The sequence below is a fragment of the Phalacrocorax carbo genome, chromosome 5 (assembly GCF_963921805.1).
Source record: "Phalacrocorax carbo chromosome 5, bPhaCar2.1, whole genome shotgun sequence".
NCBI lineage: Eukaryota > Metazoa > Chordata > Aves > Suliformes > Phalacrocoracidae > Phalacrocorax > Phalacrocorax carbo.
Window position 1 is genome coordinate 16,804,799 of NC_087517.1, and position 27,407 is coordinate 16,832,205.

The 27,407-nt window shown below is 38.5% G+C and overlaps 1 protein-coding gene across 1 annotated transcript; it reads right to left on the minus strand.

Annotated features, from left to right (window-relative positions):
* Positions 1–307: 307 nt before the first annotated feature.
* Positions 308–21,383, minus strand: LOC104049209 (cytochrome P450 27C1). Its single transcript, XM_064451291.1, has 9 exons — positions 20,901–21,383; positions 15,995–16,185; positions 14,181–14,380; positions 11,836–12,045; positions 9,968–10,131; positions 7,628–7,794; positions 6,773–6,851; positions 5,600–5,803; positions 308–2,620 (listed from the first exon to the last, which is right to left on the minus strand). Exons 1-9 carry the CDS (start codon positions 21,231–21,233, stop codon positions 2,504–2,506), a joined length of 1,665 nt encoding a protein of 554 aa, XP_064307361.1. The 5' UTR covers positions 21,234–21,383; the 3' UTR covers positions 308–2,503.
* Positions 21,384–27,407: the final 6,024 nt, after the last annotated feature.

The following is a 27,407-nucleotide window of genomic DNA, read 5'->3' on the forward strand; positions in this document are numbered from 1 at the left end:
CTATGTATTAAGCAACTATCATTAATGAAAACACTACATTACAATCAGTCCTAGGGTATTTCGTGAGTAACTTTGCCAGTAACTTTCCTCCAGAATGACAGTACTCTTAATATAATATTATCTGTCATTCAGCCAGGTCATTACGCACCTTAAATTCTTGCATGAATCCCGATCTTTTCTAGCTGAACTAGTAATTTCCCATGTAGCAGTGAATCTTCCAGTTCTATCCAACAAGTTAAAAACTCTTAAGATGCTAAAGACAATGCAATAATAAATAGCAATTAAAATGAGAACAAGGACTTATAAATTCTGTACAAATATTTTATTATGTATAAAAGTCAACTTACATAGATAGATGCTCTATTAAAACAAATCACAGGCTTTCTGTTTTCATGAAAAGATTCAAATGCTTTAAAGAGCATTTTAGAACCTTCTCCCTCTTCTACAGTGATGCATTACTTAGGGACTGACACCAGGTAGCAAATGTACTGCAATATAGCAATGGCAGTGCTTCTAATGATGCTGTGATGATGCAAAAGGAGGGCACCATACAGAATCCAAATTTGGATTCAAGGATTGGGCGCTTTGGTCCCCAAGTCAACAAAACCAGGCAGAATAATGGAGTCAAATCCACAGACTTTTAAAGAGACCTCTGCAAAACCTTTGGGATGTCAGTTGGCTCTGGCAAATAAAGATCTTTTCCTTCTATTTAAGGTGGGGACAATTGGAAATAACAATGGGAAAGAAAAAAAAAGGGGAATCATATGAAGCCCTGCAAAACAGCATCAGAAGGCAAGCCCATTCAAGGAAAAAACCCTCCACAAATTACCTGTTTTTCTATTAGTACATATATATGGCTCAATACAGGATTAACATTTTAAAGTCATCAGATGAACAATCTTCTCACAGATCAGATCAATTTTGTTTAGTGTTATTATTTTATATATGAGATCCATATAAAGGAGATTTTTTTTCTTTCATAAAGACCTTGAAAAGGCACTACAAAAAAGCAACCAAAATACTAAAACAGGGTAACTGTAGTAGTTAGCTGTGTGGAATTTCATGTACACCATTAAAACAACAGTGTGTTATTTAATTTGTAACCTGTCTTGGACTTCTTATAGCTAAATGAGCAAAGAAAAATGTTCTCATTTTAAAAACTGAATTGAACAAGTTTTTTCTAACTCTGCATATATCTGAAAAGTTTACTATTATTAGTACATAAACTACCTCACAAACAAGTCAGAGCCTGACATGTAAAGAGTTAACTACACATAATTACATAGTTAATTTCATATTAGGATATGCAGGTTTGAGTGTTTTTCAAGGCACAACACAGTTCCAAGGTATAAGGTTTCTCTCAAAAATGAGGACGTAAGGTTAGTGCAGTGATACTAAAGTTATCTAAAGTATCGTGCAAGAGAGACTTTTCTGTTAGTTGTCATAGGAAAAATAAAATAATAATTAAAAACCCCTTTCAGGTGTCCACTCTTCAATGTATTACACAACAGATAGTAAAAAATCTCCAAATACTTCGGTAGTCACATTTCCATCCTACGGAAGGCAACAGTGCACCTGCCTACGGGTTCAGAATGTTACAACAGGAAGTTTCCAGTTCTTACTGTTGAAGAACTGTGAAGATAGTTAATCGTAGTATTTTAGTTAAATGATAAAAATGTAACAACTACGTCATTTTTATTATTTACATTTGGTTTTGGCATAATATTAGCTAGAACAGTGAAAGTGGCTTGTGCTATTCCACTCAGCTTATGCTTTGGTGATGAGGACAATCCTGGGTTCATAACTTTACAATGTGATGTTTAAATGGGTTGTTTTGTTTTGTTTTGAAGACATTTAATTTTTATTTAATGATATAGAAACATTTTATGGGCATTACGTTTGGCTGTATTTCAAGTCTAAAGAAAGTGAAAAATTGTATTTTTTCTGTCTTTACTTTTCATACTACTGTATTAATTTTTAACACACACAGAGTAAATGTTTTTACAGAGAAGAGAAAAATGATCTCATAATTTCAATGTTAGGTGGAAACTTAAAAAAACACTGGAGGACAAGAAACAGGAAAACACTCATAAATGCAGTTAATTATCACGTCTTATATAATAATCCTCTTGGTCTCAAATAGACTCACTGAGTAGTTGACTTTAATGACAAAGCAGTGTAACAAAACCACTGAATGATACCGACATGTCTGAATTTAATTTTGTTTTTTTTCAATGCATGTGTTGTTATTACTAGAAATCTTTCCAGATAAAGGGAGATTCCCAGTGCAAGAAGGAATCTTTTCAGTATTTATTTTCATATGTGTAATTATCTATCATACAAGAGGTAATTTCTCTTATGTACTGCTAGAACTAAGGCAGAACACAACGCTTGATCATTTTACCAAATACCTACAAACCAGAGAACAAACGCGATTAAACATCCATAAGAGGCAAGTCTGTTCCCATGAAAATCACACAAGTATTTCCAAAACGTCTGAGTCTCACTTTCTGTCAGAAAATTTCACATTGATGGAGTTTCCAGGAGTCAAAAGTCCATGGGTTTTGGCATGAACCGGTTTGGTTTTGGGAGAAATTTTGATCTCAAAATTCTGAAGCAACTGTGAAGATAAACAGGACAGGTATTAGAAAAGGTGCAAAATTACAGATGAAGATTAGACTTCAGAAAAGAGAATATAAAAGACTGTTCCAAAGTTTCTGTTGTCAGTTCTGTGGAGTCTAAGCGCCATGATTCCCACAGAGGAAAGAAAATATAGTTGTTACAAGGTGAAGTTTATAGTTAAAAATCTTCCTCCTCTGATTGACGGAGGACCAAGCCAGTCCTTTCTGAAAAATTTCCACACAACTAGATTAAAAAAATCTGACCTACCAAAGAAACTAAGGACTCTTTCTTTCAAACCTCGTGAGTTCTCTCTGTTTTTGATTTCAATTCCTTTGAAATAGAATCATAGAATGGTTCGGGTCAGAAGATACCTTTAGAGGCCATCTAGTCCACCCCCCCTGCAGTGAGCAGGGACATGTTCAACTAGCTCAGGTTGCTCAGAGCCCCGTCCAACCTGACCTTGAATGTTTCCAGGGATGGGGCATCTTCCACCTCTCTGGGCAACCTGTGCCTGTGTTTCACCACACTCATAGTGAAAATTTTTTTCCTTATTTCCAGTCTAAATCTACCGTCCTTTTGTTTAAAACCATTACCCCTTGTCCTGTCAAAATAGGCCTGCTAAAGAGGTTGCCCCCAATAAAAATCAATACATGCAATTACAAAACAAGGCAATGAGAGATTCCTAATCCCATTGCACACGTTACTCTTCCTAGGCAGAAGGAAACAAAACAAACAAGAGACAGCAACTGTCCAGTGCATCAGGGGAAACAATCATAATTCAAGGAGTCAAATATTTAGAACTTCTCCTGAACAGAACCACTATAATTCAATCACATAGGTTCCCTACACATTAAACATCTATTTCCATATGCTAAATGAAACTGTGAGAATCATTTGCAAACCTAAATCACAGAAATTGTGGGCTAAAAGAAACTTCAAGAAATTTATCTCACCTGTTTTGAAGCTGAGCACAGAATACTTCAGCTATCTATTTTTAAACCTTCAGGAAGGAAATACCACAACATCCTCAACTTTTCCTAACATTAGATCTCAGACACCTTTTCCTACAAACTAAGCAATCTTCTCTTATCCTTCTCCTAGTAAACATGATGAACAATGCATTATTTTCCTATACCTTTTCAGTGTTAGATGTTTGATCAAATTTTCATCTCATTCTTCTTTTTCAAATGTCTCATTCTTGTTACTCTGTCTGTCTTGCAAATTTCCTCTAATTTGACTGTATTATCCTCAAAATGCAGCACGCAGGGTTGGTTGCGTATCATTCTCTAGCTGAGGGTTCACCAGTGTTTGGTAAGACTGATTAATTTAGCTCCTCTTTCTGACATATAACATGCTTGTTAATACTTTTAATATACCTAAGAATTACAGTGCCTTGTCAGAATTAGCATCATTATTGTTGACCAATTTTTTACTGTATCACTCCAATCTGTTTCTTTGGTACTAATTACCCAGCCAGCTGGTCAGCAATTTGTATGTATGCATTTGTTTTCTCCTCAAGAGCAGTAACTTGCAACTGTCCTTAGTGAACAATTTTGTGTTGATTCTGGAACGTTTCTCCATTTTTTCATAACGCTTTATTCATATCCTCTGATTTTAACTGAATTAATGACAGCTTTGTATCCTATGCAAACTCTAGAAGTATTCTCTAATCCATCATTTTCACTGTTAATGAAAATACCATCTTAAAACAAATGCAGGACAGACTCTTAGAGAAAATTAATTAAACACTTTCCTAGTTCAACAGCAAATATTTGAGAGCTACTGCCTTCAGCTATTTCTTTTTCCAACCTGTTGTGCATGCATTTTATAGGTACATCCATCTGGAACAAATTTTATTAATTTAATTGTGAGAATATTACTTCCTGAAGTCAGAACACATGATTTATTTTATATCCACCACATTAGGTGAATGATCAAGTTAACGAAAGAAATCAGACTGGTCTGAACCAATTTCTCTTTGATCAGCTCCATGCTTCATGTGTTTCTATTTTTAAACCACCTAAATATCATCTCGATGCTTGGAAATAGGTTGTGTGCTATTTTGTTCTAGTTTCTTTACAGAAAACAAAAGCTGGCTCTCTATTACTTCCTTGATCCTCCTTTTCAACAAGGTGCGAGCATGTTTGTTTTATCCAGCCCCCTGAGAGCTATCTTACTCTGAGTTCTGAAAGACAGAACCTAATTGCTCAGACTGCTCTAGGAGTTTACTTAAGGAAATTAAGACAAATTCAGTCAAGCTTTGCTTTGAATACATATAATGGGTCTAAATATTTTTATAGTTAAGTAACTATAAATAATTTTGAAATATTTGAGTTTTGATTGCACAATCTGAGCTCAGTATTTGAGTTAAGGGTGTCTTGTAAATGATAGAAAACGTAGCAGCTGTTGGGAAAGCTTTCGTTATGATATGAAGCAATGGAAAACAATATGTACTAACTACTTACATAACTATAAATTATGTATATCTAAAATGGTAATAAAGTTGGAAGAAAGAAAAAGAAGGGATGGAAAACCACAGAACATAGAAAAATTCTACTATTTGTCATAACTGTAGTCAGTACGAGGATATAAAAACTTTTCTATAACTTTCTAAGTACTGATTTTTTGGTGACTAAAATACTGAAGCTGAGCAGGTAACCATTCTAGTATACATTAAGATTTCCAATTTGCTTACAAAAACCTTCTGTACTAAATCCATATATTTCCTTAACAATCTTACCTTTAGTTTTACTTCATTTGTACTATAAAGAATTCTTCTTCTGCAATGTAGTTTAACTAACATGATACATTTCAAGCATGTTTATTTTCAATTTTTTAAGCCTTTGCAGGATGAATATGCTAGACAACACTCCAAAATAAAGTTTTTGTGCACTGGAAGATATCCAGAAAAGGTATGCATAGAAAAGAATCATACCAATACATTTTTCTTCATGTAATACTGTCACATAGTTCTAACCTGAATCAGTGCAAGATGAATTTCCAGTTCTGCAATTCTTTTTCCTATACAACTTCGAATGCCATAACCAAAGGGGATGGAACCAAAATTGTCTACTCTGTCCAAATTATCTTTCCTCAGCCAGCGCTCAGGTCGAAACTCATTTGCCATCGAGAAATTTTCTTCATTGTATGAAGTAGTATAATGACAAAGTGCCAGCTGCGTCTGAGGAAATAAATATTTATATTTAGCCAATCCCAGTACACATAACAAAATAAAAAAACATTTCTAATTACTGCAATATGAGGTGATAAAAAATAAGTACCTTTGAGTAATTCTAGAAGAATAAAGGATACCTAGGAAAATCAGACCCCTTCCTCAAGTGGTCAAATTAAATAATCTTCAAATTGTTTTAAATATTGCTGGATATATTAGAGAAGATGCAGCGGGGAAGCAGATGGGAACAAAAGTCACAAGTATCGGAAATTGTCTCAGAAAGATAAGCGACAAAGGGAGAAGAGAGATACAAGATAATGGAAAGGGAAAAAACAGGACGGGAAGGAAAAAAACCCCACCTCAGGAAAAAATCCCATCAATAATTGATGTGATGATGTTTCCAAATAAAACAGGTTGGGGTGGGGGATGTGTTTGGAATAATATTTAAATATGTGTATTAAGAATTAAGAATCCTAACTGTTTTAAAGCTACGTTGCTCTAACACAGAAGTGCTGTCATTTAAAATAGAGCAATACAGTTCTGCCATGATCTCTGTGTAATCTTTGACTAGTATAAAGGAAAGATTCATAATTTAAAAAGGAAGTTAAACTCTTCCTATAAAGGGAATTAACAGGCAAAGAATTAGCAAACTGCAAGAATAATGAATTTTTTTAAATCAAATTGTAACATTGCACAGAGATGTTATCAATAGACTCCACCCTCAAGAATATTAAGAACAAGTGATGGTAAATGTTATTAGCAGGTGAGGACACAAATCTAAAAAAACCCAACAACAACAAGTCAATTATAAAATCCAGTTTTGTCATACAAACAGGTATTATTGAAATACTTTCCTCTTAATGCTCTAGCTTGGTGAAATCTTTTAAAATCAATGAAGTGTATATTCGTTGTAACAAATCACATTTCATACACAAAAATTAAACTCTGCTTTCTGCAGATGACTGCAATAGAACCTACCCCTTTAGGTATAAAGTATCCTCCAACAATCAAGTCTTTCTGGGTCACTCTTCCATTTCCTGGCAATACTGGATATAACCTAGAGACAAGTATTGATGAGAAGTGCAACAGTAGTAACTAATACAACTTTAAAAGTTTAGATTCCAATTTGCATTCACAAATATGCAATATGAATGCAATATGCATTCACAGCAAAAAGGTTTTTCAGAAGTCCAGAACACCTTGAGGATTCAAAGACCTTGAATCACCTGTGAGAATATGATTAAGATCTGAGAAAAGTAATTTACTAGGAATTGGAAGTTGAGCTATTTGGTCTATATATTTATTTACTTTACACATGTACAAACATGCAACCAGTTGGTCAAGCTGGAGATGTTTTAGCACTACTGGGAGCTGAAAAAGCCTTGTTGATGCCTTCTCTAAAATCCTTTTACCCCCCTCACTTCACTATGAACATTTGGTACAAACATGTGAAAAAAAGCATGTCACATGCCTTCAGTTTAAGACAATAAGCTTAAAACGATTGTAGTGGCACTGCAAAGTACCACTTCCCAGTAGCGTGTGGGTGAGGAGGTTGTTACAGTCCATCATACAGACTAATATTTACAAGGCAAAAATCCAGCTTTCAATTACCTACCTTAACAGACATCTCCCACATATGTGATACTACTTCTACCATACTTAAAAACATTATATAAATGATCATATTTCAGTGCTTGGCTACAATAAATAAGAGCAGAAGCAGCAAACAGCAGTAATAACAACTAAATACAAATGTTAGCATGGACTCAAAATCCATTATAAATACACAAAATTAAATTTTTTAATTAATGATTTCAGTTCTCTGCCACTTACCTCAAGGTTTCTTTCAGCACAGCTCTAATCAAAGGCAATTTTATAACATCATGAGCAACTGGAACTTGGTCTTTCCCCAGCTTATTGACTATTTCCTCATAAACTCGTTGTTGAACCTCAGGGTGCTTTGCCAACAAGTATGTTGCCCAGGACAAAGTAAAAGAAGTCTAAGGAAGAAACCACAACCATCATCATCAAGTCCAACAAGATTAGATTAAAAATAATTTCAAGCCAAGAAAAACAATCAGTTTTCAACTCTGTGTTTTATATGTTTAAAGTTATAAAAGAGACTGGCAATGATTCACATCTGGACTCAATGGGATGTTGTCAGACTTCACCATCCCCTCCTTCATCCCTTTTCCATCTAAAAATTCCCCACACATCAAAACAACCCATGCTGATATTTTCCCAGCAAAGTATTAAAAAGCAACAAAAAACCCAAATGCAAACAAAACTACATAAACAATACCGAAACATAAAGACTCTAACCAGCAATGGATTAAGTTAACAGTTTGCAATATTCCCAGCAAAAACATTTCACAGGAAACAAATTCATAATGATGGTGACCTTTCAAGTCTTGTTGTCAAACTGATGCTAGAAGTATCACTCAGAACCTTTATTTTTCCTTCTTGTGATACTGAGTGGCTGTCCCTGCTAAAATGCAACCCTGCCCTAACTCCTCTCAGTGCTCAGAGGAGCTGGCAATTGCACCAGCTGTACACAGAACTTCTCTAATATAAACACTGTTTCTTCCCAGGCTCCCAGCTCCTTCATAACCTCTTAAAAATTAGCACTGTTCCAGGGACGGCCAAAATGCTTTGTAACCAAAAGCTGGCTAACAATTTTGTTGAAAGCTTTTATAATTCTCTAAACCGCTTTCCTTTTGAGATCTGAAGAGACAGCAGTAGGGGAAAAAAGGCTCCCTCAGTTTCTGTCTTGTACTTGGAAATGAGGAGATCAGAAGTACCATCCTGTCACAAAATGATTGTTGACAGCTGAGAAGGCTGAGTCAAACAGAAAGAGAATCGTTTGTTGGCATAAACTTGAACACTGTCCTTTTAGGTTAATGAAAACTCTCTCACACACTAAAAATGGAAAATTAAGGGTCTGAAAGATTAGAAAATGAATTGGATAAGTAACTCTCTAATCAATAAGACCTTGGGATATTTAACCAGTGGAATAATCCTCAGTATAGAAATAGGCTTTACATATGCTCCTTACTTTGGAATTCAAAAGCATTGTGAAAAAAACCTGTTGTTGTTTTGTTTTGTTTTCTTTAGAAACCTTACAAACTTTCTTAAATCAAAAAAATCTGAATTCAATTATCCAGAGAGGCTTTTTTACTTTACAGCTACTTTACGTTTTTATTTATTTTGATCTTTTCTACTGGAAGACTATTAAACACAGTCCTACATAGCACTTTCTTTATCAAATTCATCCAGATTTCTTTTTAAAAATTGCTCATTTACAATAATAGTGTTCATTGATATTCTAAATAGCTTCATATATATTGCATATACAATACAATAACTCATTTTTATCTTTTCTTATTCTTCTGATTGTCATGCTGCAGTCAATACTAAGCTACGCTGACTTCACATGGTAGGAATGAAAGGAGGGTAAGATATATACACCTTAATGTTTCTTCCAGTGCTCTAGATGACAAATCAGAAGAATAAGGAAAGATAGCCACTTAAAATGCTTCACTCATACCTCATAGGCTAACCTCATGAATGCTGAGCTCCATCACCACAGCTCTTTGCCTCAGACTGTACATCGCCAGCACGAGCATGGGCGATGAACTCATGCCTTACCTACGTTAGCTCTGGCCTAACACCTCCCTCCTAACGGACTTCGGCACAAACCAGGTATCTGATCCATAATGTGTGTCCCAGTTGATTTAGCTATATATAAAAATCCTTTACCAAAATCTACATTTGAGTTTATTGATCAATTTTTTCACACTAACATTCAGCAGCATTTTCTATTGTGGTCTACCTAAAGAAGCACAAATACCAACCTGATATTCAGACTAGTCAAAGAAAATATATGAAATTCAAGCTAAAAGTAGAGACAGTCGCTTTTTTATCAGTTTAATAAACTGCAGAACTGACTCCCAAATGATGGGTTCCTGTAAACCACAACTAGAAGAGAGCAACACTGACCTCATTCTAGCAGAGATTATACAGTGCTGTATTTTCTACCATTTTAAAGATGTAATGACTTAAATGTATCACAAATTATGTCCTTATAAACAACATATTCCATCCTGAAGATAGCTGCAAATGGTACTGGTTTACAAAAACAATCATGCGCAAGAAAAATTATTACAAGCTTACTGTGTCAACTCCTGCCAGAAGCATTTCAGTCATATTGGCATAGATCTCTTCCAAAGTAAGTTCCTTACTCAGTAGGAGGTATGTGAGTAGCCCACCATTTACTACTTCTCCTTGGTCCAGCTGAGACTGAATAGCCTTCAATTTGTTGTCGACATGAATTTGACCTTTGGGATTAAAAAAAAATTGTTAAGCCTCCATTTTTATTTTTCTGCTGGTTCTATTCAGTAATGACACTTACTGAAGTGTCACTGCACAGCCATAAACATACAAAATGTGAATCTATTGTGTCAGGGAAAAGATAATAGAGTGGTGGTGGAGGTCCTTGAGCCCTCATGGCAAGGAAAGACAGAGCTGACAGGAACCTTGGTAGCTCACAGCATGAGAATGCTGAGCACAAGGAAAGGCACAAGAGACTAGTTTCTGACTGAGAGCGAAGGAAGCTCACGTTCAAGTTTTTACGCCCACCTGGCTTGTTTTCTGATGACTCTGCAAGAAGTGGTGAACTCTGCAGAGCATGCTGCAAGCCAGCTCACAGCGGCTGCCACAAGATGTTAGCAGCAACCAGAATGTCAAAGCCACAGAACTGAATCACACTGAGGACAAAGACGAGGAGCATCAGGTAGTAACAAAAACTGAAAAACTTCAGTGAATGACATTTTGAGCAATTTTACCCACAGTCCCATTTATACTTCGGTGACTACAAACAGAACCTTCAGTGAAATGAGGGCTTTAAAAGGAGGAAAACTCAGAAAGTTAATGCCTCACAAAACAAGCTTACAAACCCCACCCCAGAATCAACACCTTCTGTTATGAAATGTACACGAACACATCACACAGTGATTCTCACCATTTCATTCCTCCTTCACAAAGGGATTAAACAAAGAAACAGCGTAACAAGTTTCAAACAGAAGAAATTCCTCAAAAACTGTTTTTCAGCTGCTGTTAGGATAAAGCTGAAGTCTGCTGTTGTTTTTAACCCACAAAAGGGAAAAGAGCATTATCAGGGGAAATAATTTAAAAGTGGCAGTGTGAAAAAGTAGGTGTTTCACAGAAAACACACCTGTATCAGCATTAAATGGATTCCCTAATGCCTACTATAGGTACAGATCATTACATATTAAAATTAAGTGTATTAAAAGTTAAGAAACTAAAGAATCTACTCTAAAGATGATGTACACAGACCTACCTAGATAAATAGTGCTAATAAAATAAATTAAAAATTAATGCAGCTTTCTAATTTTAGAGAGGGAAAAAGGGTTCAAGGTTTTTTTAAACACTCCAGAATATTAAAAAAAATACATTGCAAAGACAACTCCTTCTTCTTACATGAAACCTCATTGATGAAGTAGCCTGAAAAGCTTTATTCACAAAAAACCATGTTGTAGTACAGCAGCGTACTTCTATGTCAACTTACATGCTTGTATGTGTATATATAAACTTCACAAAGAGTTTAATTAATTGCTAGAGTCTCATTTTTTAACTTTCTAGTCAGTTTTAGTGGTGATTATTTCTCAGAGTGCCTGACTGAAAACTTGCTGAAGTCAACAAAACCACCCTCATCAAATTTTGAGTGGCTTAAGATAAAGCCTTGGCAAAGAACTCGGATCTGGAGTGAGGACTGAGAGCTGAAAACAGATGAAGAAAAGTAAAGAAACAGCAGTATAAAATAGGAGAATATTTAAAATGCACTGGTAAAATTCTTTTTCAGTAATTTTCTAGAATGGTTCCTTTAGCCAGTCTGAGTTTAATATGAAACTTATTTCTGCCACAATGTCTTACAATTTTAGAAGAGAAATGCAGCAAGTCCTGTTCAAACACACACAGAACCTGCAGAAATACAGTTGAGCTTTTCTACTACTAAATCTTACTAAATTTGAAGAGTCCATCCCAGGATCTGCAGAACTCTCTCCAGGGTTTTGGAATAAGTGGACGAAGCCATTTGGGAATAGCACCTGCATACATAGTGGTCTTAAACATACTAAACATCAACTCCAGAGCCTCAATATATTCAGCAGTCTGCTGTGGGATGTTGTTTTCCAGGCAGCCCAACCGGCATTCATACAGAATAGTTGCCACACCTGCACATACAAAATCAAAGAATTTGCTATACACATGATATATACATATTAATAATTTAAGGAATTATAACACTAAGATAATGGAACTACCTTCCAAAAAAATGCCTAGTTATTATTACTGCAGTTGTGAGCAGATAAAATAGAAATTTAAAACACAGTAGAAAATCCCAGCTAAATATTGTAGTGAGATAGTGGCTACTATGTCAATAATGCTCAGCACAAGAAGACAGCCAGGAATTCCAGCAGTAGCAGAGCCACCCTCCAGCATGTTTGCTGTGTTTTGCATTGCACCGCAAATCCTGAGCCTGCCATGTTGGCCTCTGAACACACAAGGACACACAAGTCCAAAGACATTTCTGACAACTGGTGATAATGCAGGAGTTTCTAGCAGTGACTATGCCTTTCTTCGTCCTGAGCTGGTAGTAAATGAATAATGAGTATACACAAGTGGATAAAGAATTCGCACTCTAGACAGTGATTTCACTGCACACAATATACTCCATCTGGCCCTGAAAAACAGCAAGTGTGTGACACCATTGCAAGTGACAATATTGACTCGTCTCTTGTTCCTGACTTGCTATAATTTCCGCAGATGTTTCGTCCGCAGTATTGCAGTGATCCCTACTAGAAATACCATCCACCTCCCCAATGAAAAGTAGTCAATTATTATATTTTTATTATATAATTATTATTCTTCTCAACTTGGGACCGTTTCTTCCATTTATCGTTAGTACTCGTCCACTAGTGTCCCTGCAATGTCAGCTCAGTTTTTACAAACATACCAAATTATTAAATATTAGACAGAACTTAGCCAGAAACCACCCTACTGGAGTTAGCCAAAATGTTCTCTCAGTTTGACAGGAAGCCATTTTTCACTACTTTCTGAACACGGGTTTCTAGCAATTTTTCTTCCCAACTTCCAAAATCTAGATGTTATTACCCACTTTATGAAAATATCACATGATACAGTACAAAAAGTATTTCTATTATCAAAATAATCTCATGTAATCATTTTGCTAAAATCCCTAATTTTCCACCCTGGAAAGATATTTTTCTGTACCTTTTATTTCTCTTGTGCCTCTTTCAGCAACTAGGTCTTATGCATTCTTTTGCTCTTGACATGGTCTTTTAAAAAAAATCTTGCACATTGGTCCCCTGAACAGTTGACAGTCGAAGTTCATTAAAACTCTAATTCATATAGGAAATAAATGTGTGCCAGGCACACGTTATAAATGAAAATCTAAAATAATGTGAAGAAATTTAAACTAACCTATCAGTTAAAGTGAATCTCTAAGGTTGGAGTTTAAAATTCCATAAAATTGGTAACTCTTAGTTGAATGCCATTTTTAGATGTTATTAACCTAGAACATACTCAGGTTAGTTTACCAAACAGCCAGCTCGGCATTTGATACAGCACCTTCATAGGTGAGCGATTCGGAAGGTCTTGCAAATCTCAAATTATTCAGCTGTCTGTCAGGAAAGAGTGCCCGTGTTTTTAGAAGGCACTACATATAACAAGATCAGGTTGTATGCAAAGGAATGCATGAAATATGAATCGCCATTAGGTTTCCATAAGAACACCGGATGCTGTACTAGCTCAGGCTGGAGTTCCACTTAGTGTTCCCTCATTAAAGCCAGTGACAGATGATTTTAAGGCAAGCATAACAATCCCAGAGTTGGCATATGTAGGCAGGGGAAAGCAGTATCTTTTCCCACATTGAGCTACAAACAGAATTTGGGTACATCACACAGTGATTCCCCACCTGGAATTTGGCCAGTACATTGTCAAATTAGGATGTCTTAGAAGTCACGCTGATAGAAGGTTGACATCCTTATTCTTGAGAAATAAATCTAGAAATACAGAGTACTGAAACTGTTCAGGGCCTTGATTTTACATTTTACCTATATTCCAGCTTTTCCACAGGAATTGTCCCTTGATGCAAGGCATCACCTCTTTGGACTCTACAAAGGAATTCTACTGATACCTACTGCACTAAGTAGGAAGACAACAAATGCAGAATTCCAAGCTTCCCTTTTCAGATTAATCACAATGGGGCACTAGTCATTTGACAAAAATGCCTAGCTATAAGATTTACACCCATTTTCTTTACAGTTGTTGTACAGCCTGGGCTTACCTTCCATTGAATACTTGAAGAAAAGTTTGTTAACATCGGTCACTGTTTCCCCATCGTCCTCTTGACTTCTGAGGGTGTGGATTCTTTTAATTAAGTCTGTGATAACTTCATTGACTCCTTCAGAGTAAACAGCCACATCTTTGGGTTTCAGAATTTTTTGCCTCAGTACACTTCTCATTTTTAGCCATTGTTCCCCCTCCCTAGAAGAAATTATTAATAGTGTCTATACACAATTCTCATTAACAATCATTAGCAGGGTAAGAGCTCAGCAATGAAACTGTTGATGATTTTTCATCTCAAATTAAAGCAAGTGGTGAAATGAAAATTATGAAAATGTATATTTGGTATTATGCTCCCACATTTTTATTCTGTAGTTATTGCACATCCTCATTAAATTTCAGTGTTGCAACATGTATGTACATCTGTAAGTCAACCTCTGGTCTGAGTGTCAACTTGTCCACTCAGTATTCTGAACTTGACAAGCATCTCTATATTAGTATTTTAGTAGTAGCTAACCCAAGAAATTTGCAAATTTTTCATATTAAAATTACATTAAATAAATATTTGAATGGATAGCCTGCAAAATTGCTTTTACCTATAACTGGTGCTTCATTACCAAAGGTATCACATACAGATCTGACAAATCAACAATCTGAGCTAGTACCATAAATACCATTACTGATACATCACTTTCTGTTACCCTAATTCTAAACCTAAAAAGTAATAGGATAGCAGGCCGGGCTACAGAGGAACACTTTACAGCTAGATTCTCCTTTAGCTGAGCTACGTATTGAAATCTTTCTGCTGAAGACTAAAAATCTGAACTGTAGCATCTGCACTCTTCAAGAGAGTAGAGTATTTGGGAACAGTAGTTTCAGGGATATCTTTCAATTCCTTATGAAGACAGGGAATTGTCTTTTATGCATATGTCTTTTATGCTACATAAGTATTTCCGATTAAATTCTTTCACGTGGAGCAATGCTGCTGCAAGGTACAGAAACTTATTGGTCAGCAAAAGAATTTAATCTCTTTAACAGACATTTTCTGACTATCTCTTGATTTAAAACCTCATTTCACAAATTATCAAGGAACTGGTTAGTCTGAACTGCAGCTTAAGATTCGAGTCTGCAGTGCAATACATAATGCTTTTTGCCACCACGAAAGAAACAGACTGTCTATGACTCAGGAAATAAGTTTCCCTCTAAATAAGCATCGTATGTCAGGGGGGACTGTGAGTAGTTCCCAGTGGCAATTAACCACACCTACATGCAGGGCTAGTTTATGCAAACTTTAAAAACAGGTAACTCACAAAAATATCCACACAGGGTTGCACTACAGTGTGAATTTATCATATAGCGACTTCTTTGCATTCATCTGCTGAGGGGGCACTTTGGTCAACAATAAAGCTAAAGCCAACCTGAGCCAGCAAGCTGCCAACTGGAAACAACGGTCTAGTTCTGAAGCAATAAAATCGCATTTGCGCAGTGTTGTGCCGAAGTTAGTAAGCCATACTCTGCAATACTGCTTCCAGGTAAGCGAGTCAGCTCAGACGTCTCTAGCTCATACACATTCGTCAAGAATGTTTTTATGCAAGGTAGCTTACTCCATATTCAAACTACACATCATTACCATCCCTTTGAAAATTTACAGCAGAATGGACAATTTATCATAAATTCCTACACTCTTCCCCCCACTAGACATATGAATTTCCCCACACAAAAAAGCTTGAATTCCCAGGTGACCTATACAGTCCTTCGGAAAACCGCTAAACTTTTACATGAAAACTTAGAAAATGAAGGAGTAATGACACTTACGCAGAAATAAGTCCTGTGGCTCTCCCTCGTAAGTCTCTGTATTCCTGCCAAGATTCCATGTTAGCTCTTTGTGGTGCTCTACCTTCTGCCCGAAGGACTTGAGCAACCATATCTCTATCTGCAATGGATACAACAAACTGGGGACCAAAGTGAGACTTGAAGATCTTTCCATATTCCTGAGTGTGTTTCTGCTACAATATCACCAACAAAGAGAAACAGAGGTAAAGTATTACTCAGGAAAAGTAACACAAAAGGAAACAGACAATTTCTCACATGGTGAACCAATCGATCACATCTAGAAATAGATCCCCTACGTTCCAGTCAAGGAATGGTTTGAAATGTCAGGAGAAAGCCTCTAAGCATTACTGTGAAATATCCACAAGGCCAACAGAGAAGTCACACTGCTCAGGACCTCTGACTGAAAAGAGTCAAAGCTCTAAGGCGCAAAGCGTGAGTGAAACCAAATACTGAGAAGATGAAAGGACCTGGGGCACTTAAAAACACATCTCTTCAGATCAAACAGGTTAGAAAGAATGCCTGAAAATATTAAGAACATAGAGGTAAATAGGATGGTGAAATTAACAGTATAATACAAAGATATAATTTACTTCTACTGTCTTTTGTAAATACTTACTCTACCATTTTATTCTTTACAAAAAACTACTCTAGGTTTCTCACACCTAACCAGGGACGGTGACAGCATAGCAGCCTAGTGCAAAACTGCATTTTGGGACAGCTTCATCAGCAGTGAACTTCAGAATGGCATTCATTAAGTCTGCAAAAGGGTAGAAAAGTCGAGGTCTTATTCCTGCAGTGAGTTTTATTTAGATCCACAAGATGTGTGATTCAAGCTGGAGGCAAGCAACAGGCAATTAAGAAAGAAGACTGGAAAACATGAAATTATGTATAAAAAGAAACCCGAAGTTTGCCAGTAAGATTGCGTTATCACTGTGCCATGAAATCTTAGTGATTATTTTAAACAAATTTCATTCTGACATGGTCATGAAATGAAAACACCCAGCTCCCAGGAATTCATTGCAGTAGAGGCACATCATCATTTTAGGGGAAAAAAACCAAAACTGCAAAGGAGTTCTTAAAGATATATTATTAGGGCTTTAGATTTAAGAAAACTTTAACTTTTAAAGCCTTTATTTCTGATTAAAGTAGCAAGACAAGTTAAACTGACCAAAGTTTCATCTAATCTAAAGACATCTGCTTACAGAGTTATTGTTACTATAAATCCAAGATGTCTGCTAGAACTACATTAGTGAAAGTCTAGTGTTGACCTAAGATGAAATTATGAGAAATATTTTTTTAATCAGTCTTGGTTACAGAGATGAATTGTTTAATTGCCAAAAATAAGTTTAAGATACATAGATGACTCTTCGGCATATGGTACCAAGCACATACAAAAAAATGTAACTCTTTTTGCCTAGTTTCCAAATAAAACAAGAGTTGTGCAATTGTGGTCACTGCCAGTCTCTTCTTAACTACTTTTGGAACACAGTGGCCAATTTCAGTCAAGTTTAACAGAGAGTTAAAGGTCTCCTGCAATTATATTATTCCCATTTTCAAAAATCATCATCTGGATTCAAATGACAGCAAACATATTAGTCACCCTGATGAGGGAAATGCTACAGTAGGAGCTCAACTGTTATCATTTCTGCATCGTCTGCTGCTAAGCAAACACCACATGCAGACCAACATACAAACAAGCACTCCCAAACCCCAAAGTATCCCTTGCTCCAGAGCTATTTTAGGGATACTGAAACTGAACTTGGACAGAATTGAGAGCATGAGTCTTTAAAGGAAAGCATGAGCTGGGAGAGAAGTGCTGCACAGAAAAAGCAGTGGATTGAGGGGGATAGAGGTCACCAGTCACAGAAAAACAGGTTCAACAAATTTTGCTATTTATGGAGCAGCTTGTTTTTTCCACCAATGGTGAAGTTTACATGGGAGGACAAAATTCAACAGAAATTAAATCAAGTCTCACTCAAGCCATCAAATCACATAAATGAAATATTAGTTTTCAACTAGAAACAGACAAGGACAAGGTATTTGGATATCTCTTGCTTTCAACAGAACAATGTTCGGTGGACCAACTTCATGTTTAAGGAAATGCCCGGAATTTCTCTTCCATATTTTCTATCACAACAGAGGTTTTCTTTCCCTTGTTCAAAACCTTAAAAATATTACACTTCCATGTCTCACATACCACTCTCACACCAGACATTCTTGCACACATCATAAATTCAAACTGCCAGCATCCAAACCCACCCCCCTCACATTTTCTTTATACCCCCATAGCACTGATGAGACAAAAGAAGTCTAACCCCTTCAAACTAATAATACTTTCCCTTTGTCATTATTGCTGTAGGCATTACTGCTTTGGCCAGGGCTAAATTGGAATAGGACCTCCTTCGTGAAAAAGAGTTTGGCTTCCCCACCCCTTCTCCATATAGCATACAGATATTTGTGTGAGATGACGGACATTAAGTAGCTGTGCTGGTTACCAAAGGGTTTTAAATTAATTCAATCCTGATGTTCACTGTATTGTTAAATTTAACAGGCTGTTATTGATCCAGTTAATGCTTATTTGCATCCAGTGTGTATGCAAACAGGGCATCAATGATTTGTAAAGTGATTTTTGAGACTCTCAACAGAATACAAACCAGTATCATATTACAAGTCCTCCTTATCCTTTCTCCCGCCTTCCATTCTATGAATAAAATTAAAGAAGAAAATTTCCGTACCAGCTAGTGATAGTGAAAAGCATATACTATTTAGATTGTCTGTTATTCCTTTTAGTATTTGAATAATTTTCACTATTTTGACAGTGGAAGAACAGTGAAAGCTCGAATCCAATGGTAGTATTTTTTTAGTGTTGTGAGACTGTGGCGCCTCTCAAATTCAGTGCACCGCCACAGAGGTAGAGGAAAAGAAGAAATACAATGTAACAAAATGCTTTAGCAATCACAAAGTTTCATCTGCACGTGTCTTGGTTGGCACGCAGTTAAGTGGAGCAATTAATCAGCAGCCTGGTTTGGCTGCCGTCAAACAGCATGGACTGAGGAGCCTAACACTTCTTTTTAGAAACCTTAATGGTAAATAGGACAAAGCCAGACATGGTTTGGGGTGTTGTTGTTGTTTTTTAAAGCATTTCCTGCCTCTTTCTGGTGTTTTTAGGCCCTCTGTAAATCCTAACTTTGAAGTTTTGATCCTCAAACCATTTAAAGTTCTGTCCTGTTCTGTTTGGTTTCCCATTTCTGTTTTTGTTTCCCTCTTTTTTAATTTCAGTGATTTTTCAGGCAGTGAACCTCTTGGGGTTGCCCGTGAATCCCTTCCTAATGATCTGGGAAAGGTCACTAAGAAAAAGCAAAGTAATAAATGCCAGATTTGAGGTATTGCCAAAGAGATCTGTACTGCCCAGTGGAAAACGTTATAGACCCCCAACTGAAAAAGGGTGAAAACCACTGTTTTGCTCCCTCAAATCCAAGTGCTCACTTCAGAATCACTTGGACTACATGGGGAAGGGGCCCCAGGGGACGCACTGTAACTTTTCAGGAATTAAACCCAGGTGTTTGGCCAAGCGACCAAAAAAAATTTCATCTTTGGGTAGAGACAACCGCCCATGCCAACACCCAGGAAAGGCTGTAGAGGGGAAGGGTACTCTTTCACCCAACTCCCGCCATGCGCGGGTAACCCTGCTTCGCCCACCGCCGCCGGGGGGGTGGGGGGGCTGCGGGAGGGGAGACGCCGCGGCCTCTGGAGCACCACAGAAGCGGAGGTGCCCAAACCACAGCGGACACTCCTCAGTCCCCCACCCGGCTACAGTTTTATTTCACCGTCGCCCACCCCAGCGCGTACTCCAGAGCAGCCATACGCTAGGTGTAAGGAGCCGCCCGCCCTCCTCTCACCCCACCGCCAGGCCCCGCTTCCCGCCTCCCCTCCCGTCGCCCTGGCGAGCCAGCGGGGCTGCCATGGCAGCGGGCGGACAAGCCGGCGGGCAGGCCCCGCCGCCACCGTCGTCCCCCCTCCCCAGCCCCGGGAAGGTTTCAAACAGCCCGCCTCCTGCTGGGGGGTGGGGGGGCGGCAGCCGCGGGCCGGCAAGCGCTGACGGCAGCGGGGCCAGGCGCACCCACCGGCCCCTCAGGGAACCTATATATATGCGGAGTGTGTTTATGTAACGGGAGGCCAGGGTAGAAACGAGGGGTGGAGCGACAAAACGGTCTCTGGCCGCGACAGAGGCGCGCCGGGCTGGGCCGAAGGAAGGAAAGCGGCGGGAGCCCCCGCGCCCCGCCCAGGCGGCAGCGCCTCAGCCGCGGCACGACCGAGGCGGTGCCGGCTGGAACCGGCCCGGGGTGCCGGCGCCGCCTCGCCCTCAGGGCGGGTGCTGCGGGACGGGGACCGAGGAAAGGCCTCGTCCCCCCAGCTCTGCCCGCCCTAAATAAGCCCCCTGCAAGCCTGTGAAACAACCCAGTGCAAAAAGATGGGATTTTTGTTGTTTTTGAGTCTAAGGCACCTACCTAAAAGTTCAAAATACGCATAAACTTGGAAGGGGGGAGAGCTGAAAGCCGGCGGCGAGGCAGTCGCCCCACGTACGAGGGAAAGGGGGGACCCCCTCCTGTTTTGCAGGGTGGCGGCGCGGCTCCTCCTCCTCGCCGAAACAAACTGCTGAAGGCCGGCAGCGCTGCGGGAGGCCGAGGCCGAGGCCGGGCGGAGGGAGCGGCGGGATCCCCGCACCGCGGCCCTTCCGTAGCGGCGGGGGCGCGGGCGCGGGCGCGGCCCCGACCCGCCGCGGTGCCGCTCCCTCGGCGGCCTACCAGGGTTTCGGGAGGGGAGGAAAAAGCGAAGTTTTAAGTAATCCTGGCGTGAGGAGAATATTAAATAGCCGAGTGAGCCGTACCTGGATTTCATGAATGCGGCCGAAGCCGTCCTTCCAGAAGAACTCGTAGAGATTGTAGAAGGTGTTGGGTCCGGGCATTTCGTGCAGGCTCTTCACCCTGCCCAGCCGGTGCGGGGTGGGCTTCAGCAGCCCCCCGGCGCGCCCCGAGCCTGCCACCATCTCCTCGCCTTTGTTCTCTGCCGCCGAGTTATTCTGCACCTCCAGAGACTGGCTGCTGGAAAGCTTGGGCAGCTGGTGAAACCTGCTGACCAAAGTCGCACGGTAAAAGTGAGTCCTCTCGGATTCAAGCGCCTGCTTGCACTTCATTGTCAAAACTCTCGTGAAGAAAGACATGTCTTTTAATTCCGGCAAGGTTCACTTTGCCCCTGCAGCTGCTTTTTATTTGGTCGCTCTTTCTTCGCTGCCTGCTTTAACTTGTACAAGCAGCACTTCTCCAAACTGCATGAGCATCAGTTTACACAGACCATTATTTAATGCTCCCTCCCCTAGGGCTGGAAAAGGGGGGTGGGTCTGGGGTGAGACTTGAATAGAATGAACCTATTATTTTGTATAATTCAAATCAGATAAATTTACCCATTAAGCACGCAGCCAAAGTTTAGTTTTTTCCCCCATTGGTTTGGCAAAAAGCTCACGTAAGGATTATCCCATCCTTCTCCTTCATTAAAGAGGTGGGTTTAGGGTTATTTTTTCTGTGGCATTAACTCGTTCCCATATGTCAGAAAATACTGTTTTCTGCATAAAGTTCTCTTAGTACCATTCACCATCCTGTAACATATATGAAAAACATTTCTGCATCTGGATACAAATAGCAGTGGTCATACACAGTAACTTTACAAAGAGTTCTTGTAAATTACAATGTCCAGGGATGGTATTTGTATTGCAGAATGATTTATCTTTTTGGACAGGATATACTCCATAAGCAGCTTGTGTCAGCTTTGTAGATAATATTTAGTGCCCTGTGACTGTAGAGTGTTCCACCTGAGTTTTTTCTGCAATTCTGCTGCATAGATCTACAATCACACACAGAGAACTTGAGTTCCAACCTGTGTGTCAGTTTGTTTTGCACGATTTCAAAAGTGTTTGTGCTGTTTTCATACCTATCTCTGTATAATTCCAAAGGTGTTAGAGATAATCTGTAAAATGTTGATTAGTTTCAGAAATTATGTGGAAGCGACCACTTTTGTTTCAACTGGATCAGAAGCTCAGGTAAAACTTGAAGACAAAGGAAATTCTCATGGAAGAGCCACATTTCCAGAACTTAGTTATGAATAAACTGCTGGAAAACTAAGTTTAGTAAGCTTCAAAGTTATTTGCCATTGGTTTCCTTCTGTTTATTTTTCTACATTCATATTGTTGAGACCACAATTAAGGTTTATGTACATCTCTAATTTAACAATGGATAACTCAATTGAAATAAATATACCGCTGAAATTAGGTATGTGCATCAGTCTTTGTAAATACAGCAGTAAATACTACAGGAATAAAAGGCAAATGGTAAAGAGTCTTCAATCCATAAAATATGTATTGGTTTAAGCTAAAACAATCTCTTTAAAAAAATGGGCTTCATCAAATTTGAAAAGGTCCAAAGAACAGCAATAGAAGAAAATAGAAGACTTTTTAAAATGACATAAGGAGGAGATTGAGAGAATTATTTCATCTGGGAAGGATGACTACCAGAAGCATGACAACAGCCAACAGGTGTGTACATCTTTTGGTAAAAAGAGATGCGTGTCAGAGAGAAGACAGAAGATAATGGCCTTAGTTCGCAGCTACAGGTTTCTTAGTTAGATTTTTCCAGCTAATGCAGCTATTTTCGGGATGTCTCTTAGATATTTCAGATAGCCAAGGCATCTCAGGAGGTTATGTAGTTGCTGTCATTGAACTTTGTAAGAACAGGTTTGAGAAACATCTGTTGGGCACATCTGGGTATATCATGGTCTAGGTTGCCTCTGGAGTTTCCCTCTTCCTCCTACATTTCTACATGGCGTAGCTATGTTATTTCTTTAATATTTATCTAAAGATGCCTTGAGAGACACGGTTACTCAGAGAATAAACACTTACAGGGAGAAATATTAAAACCAGCTGGTGAGTGTGAAATTCAAAACAAGTTTGTCTATATAAGTAAATGAAAGGCTAATTCCACGTCTTGCGGACAGTGGAGGACACGAACAAGGAATATCTCCCAGAGCAAGTAGGTGCACCGTGAGATGTCTGCAGGAGGACTTAAGAACAGAACATTTCTTTATTCAACAGGACAGATGGACACAAGTTCTAGCAGATGCAAAGATCAATCCAAACTATCTAGATTACCCGCACTATGTAAATTACGTTTGCCATATTCTAAGGACAACAACCACAAAAATGTACAGCTATTGAACAACAGACGTCCCTTGATTGTAAGTCAACAAATAGAAAGGAAGGAATATGAATTCACTTCGTAATGAACACCAATAAAATCCCTTAGCTATACATATTAAAGATTATATCAGAATTTAAAAATAAATTCTTTCTCTCAGTACTAATAATGTGAATTTTTTTAAAAATTTATGCAGTAGTTTTCCAGCTTTAAAAAATTATATATATATTCTAATTTCTAGGTTGCCTGAGGGAATATAGGCACCCTTCCTAAAAACTGCTGTTCACAGCTATCAGTAAGGTAGGTATATATTTATTATCATTTTAAAGTCGTACACCATTAAGACAGTGTAAGGCATCTCCACTTGCCTCTATTAATATGAGATAAATTTAGATGCATTATGCTGTAAAGGGCGCAGTTTTGCAAATAGCAGTAGCTGTCTCTGGTTGTACATTTTTGCAGTTAATTCCATTTTTGGACACTTTTTTCCCGACCATTACCTCTTTTCCATAACAATCATTGCAGGAGAGAGCGTTTCTAGCTAAGCTCCTTGAAAAAGAGTTTCAGAAGTTTTGTTGTGTAAGTACTTCACTAGAACAGCACCTGTATTCCCTCTGAGGAATTTCTGGAGTAGTCCCAGCATAGGAACTGTGTTGTACAACCCCACTTCTACTCAGTCTTCTAGGCAGTTTCCTCGTCATTAGGGTTTTTTTTTGCTTGCACTGAAATGGCCTGAAACACAGATTCCATTTAAAATAAACAGGTGAGCAATCAGAGACCATGCACGTTCAGTAAAACGGAGCTGAAGACAGAGCTAACCATCCATACGCCATTCGCTTCAGGAGACACTAAAGCACAGAACTTGTGTACAGTGTGCAAGGCAGCCATGCAGGGCAGAGAGTGCTCTATTATGGGTTTAATATTATAAAGTAGAGCTGTCTTGTCTTTAATTACAGCCAATGCAGCCACGCTCCTTCATATCTGTAGTGTCTCTGCAGGATTGTTCATTACATAATTTCTACCTTGCCAAGCTGTTCTTAAATAGTTACCTTGTTCACTAACGAATCCTCCAATGTAACAGCTACTGGTGTGCATTTATATATATTCTCTCTTTACTTATCTCACTAGGTGTGGCATGGAAAACAGCTGCAGACCCTCAGATCTCATTATTGGCAATCCTCAGCACATCTTTAATATTAGTCAAGCATTCTATGATTACCAGGTATCGAGTTTATTAGAGCAGCTTCTACAATCCCAGCAAAGACAATTTCAGGAAAAAATTCTAGCTATCCACTGTGCTAAGTCTCCTGAGGAATTTGATGCTGTCTCTGCTGTCTAGATAGACATGTGGCTGTTGTTAAGGTAGCACTCAACAATGGAAAGTCTTAGACAGTTTCTGCCATTATTCACATGCAAATATTTATTAAGGTAAAAAAAAGAAAAAAGATTACAAGAAAACCTCGAAGTACATAATTAACTTTGAATAAGATTTTATACTTACCGTCTGTCTGCTTTTAAAGAAAAGGTGGAATGTATGGGCCGTTTGAGAAGAGTCCTAACCAGGGAGCACCTACGGGACACCTCCATTGCTACTTGCTATAATGTATTTTTTATTAGAAGTGCCATCAGTGTTGTAGAAACAAAACCAAAACCACCCCATCCTGAAGAATTTCCAGAGTAGGTTGGAGGCACCGGCAAGCGTAACAAAAAAATGAATAAAGCACAAAGTAGAAATGTATTAACAATGAAAATGACCAAATTTCTTGGACATAACAGAAGAAGGATTTAAAGGAGAATAAGGATGCCATTCTGCAAATCTATATCAAGCGCGCCTTCCTTGTACAAAAGGAGGTACGAGTGGATCGACACCCACAGAAACACAGTTTTTAGGCAGTGCAGGTGGTAGGGCAGTAGCAGGTCTGAGGACCGGTGGGCCTAAAAGGCCTGTACTTTAGTTTGCCTAAAGGTACTGTAGTTTGTCATAAGTGAACAACAGATGACAGAAGGGTCACAAAACAGGTTATCAAATAACCCTGCTTTAATGATAAAAAAATTATAAATGATACTTCTAGGAGGTTTTTTAGGTGGAGGAGAAATGCAGGGCCGCTAATAGATGCAGGCTTAGGTACACTATTACACCACTGCTATACAATAATTATCAATGATATTAATGTAACCCCATCAGTGCAGATACAAGTTGGTTTTCCTAGGTAAACTACAGAAAAAGAATACTCCAGACAACAACGGCCAAAGTGCATGGTGGTTAAATAGCCAAATACAGGAAGGGAATATTTCTGAATTTGAATGAATACATGTGGGCTACCACAATGTGGAACGTGTAATTAAACTACTTGCTTCTCTGCTGTGCCAGATCATAATTGTGTGGTTCTGTTTGACTATCAAATTAGAGTTATTAATATATGTATGTGCCACTAAGGCTGCTGCTTTACTGACACACTTAGCATTCTTACTACTGCAGAATCTGAGTTGGAGGTCAGACATGCAAACTGCAGCTTGTTAAATAATCAACATTATGAGTAAAACCCAAAATTTATGCTACAAGAGATAGATGGAACTGAAAGAACAGTTTCCCAGAGTAGACTTGAAAAGGAGAAAGGAAGAGTGAAGGAAAGAAACCGACTAAAAGAGGGTTTTACATAGTGAAAGGTTTAGGGTGTAACCTAAACGAGTGGAGGGATCAGCGTTGCCTGATGCCATTTTCCTCCCAAATATGATCACAGACTTCAGGCTTGTTTCAGGTAACAGAAGACCAGTAGTATTGCCACAGAATTCCCAGGAATAATGGTGAGTGTAGCAGCCATGATATAAAACCTCCTTCCAATCCACCTAAACCCACCAACATATAAAGAAGGGAGAAGTTACACCATCAGCACTCGCCAACCAAAATACATGTATGTGACTTGGAAGATAAATATTTTCTCCTACTTCTACACTCTTCAAGCATGTATATTTATCAGATGTCTTAACAGTGAATCAAAAACACACTCACACTTCTTTAAACAATGACGTTTGTCCTAGCCTGTTCATCTGATGAGTTTGAAAAATTGTTTTATGTAACTAGTCAGTTTGGACTTTTGTTACTTCAAACAAGCTGGAGCACGTGCCTCTTGACAGCAGAAGTGCTTTGACTTTAGTCAACTTCTGGTATGCAACAGGATCACAGTATAAGCTAAACTTAACTATTGATAATTTAGATTATGTATTATTTTTGGTTGCTAACTTGTCTCCAAATCCACAGTCACACTGTTCTCTCAGTCTGGACCCCCTAGTGGGGTCAAATTAGTTGTGCTTTGTTACCTTCATTTCTAAGCCCAGTCTAAACTTGCCTTCCTCTTTGCATGAACTCTGACACGGTTCATTTGAAGCTTTCTTTCTGTCCTAATACATCGTTATTCAGAGTCAATGGTTACATTATGATCTTACCAGGAATTCCGTTTTCATAGAATTAGTCTCACTTTTTAACAGCCGTGGTAATATCTGGCTTGTAATTATTTGAACATTATTTTATGACATACAGTATAGTAAGTATTGTACTGTATGTTTTACCTGACTGGTTAAAGAGCTAATGCATCTACAAGTGTAGTTTATGGACGTAAAAGAGATTTGGTCAGAGCCATTTAACTTTGCCCAAGTAACACCTTCAGCTAAGACTGTACAGATAGGCTCTTCAGAACATTTGCAAGAAAGAAAAGCTGAAAAACAGTATTGAAATGTGAGAAATGTAAGCAAAAATTTTCAGTGTAATTTGAAATATCTCTTTGCTCAAAAGGCCATCCAGTTAGTCATGATTTTTGCTGTTTCTGACTGTCCTCAAACTACTGAAAATTATGACCATTGGGAGGGCATAAAGAACCAGAGAAACAGAAACTGGGTACAGTTTCACGCTTTGCTGAGCTGTAATGCTGCAGAAATTGCCACCCCAATGTCACTGTGCCCTTTTAGTCTCAAAGGCCATCTTAACGCATAACAACATTATCCTTCAAGTGTTAATCCCTTCACAGACCCTTGTTTGTTCGCCACAAGGACAAAAAGCACATAAACACAAGTTTCAGTATTGTAGCCCATCAGAACCACAAAGAAAATAACTATTAAAAATGGCAATTCTTCAAGAAGATTAAGTTTCCTCCGGA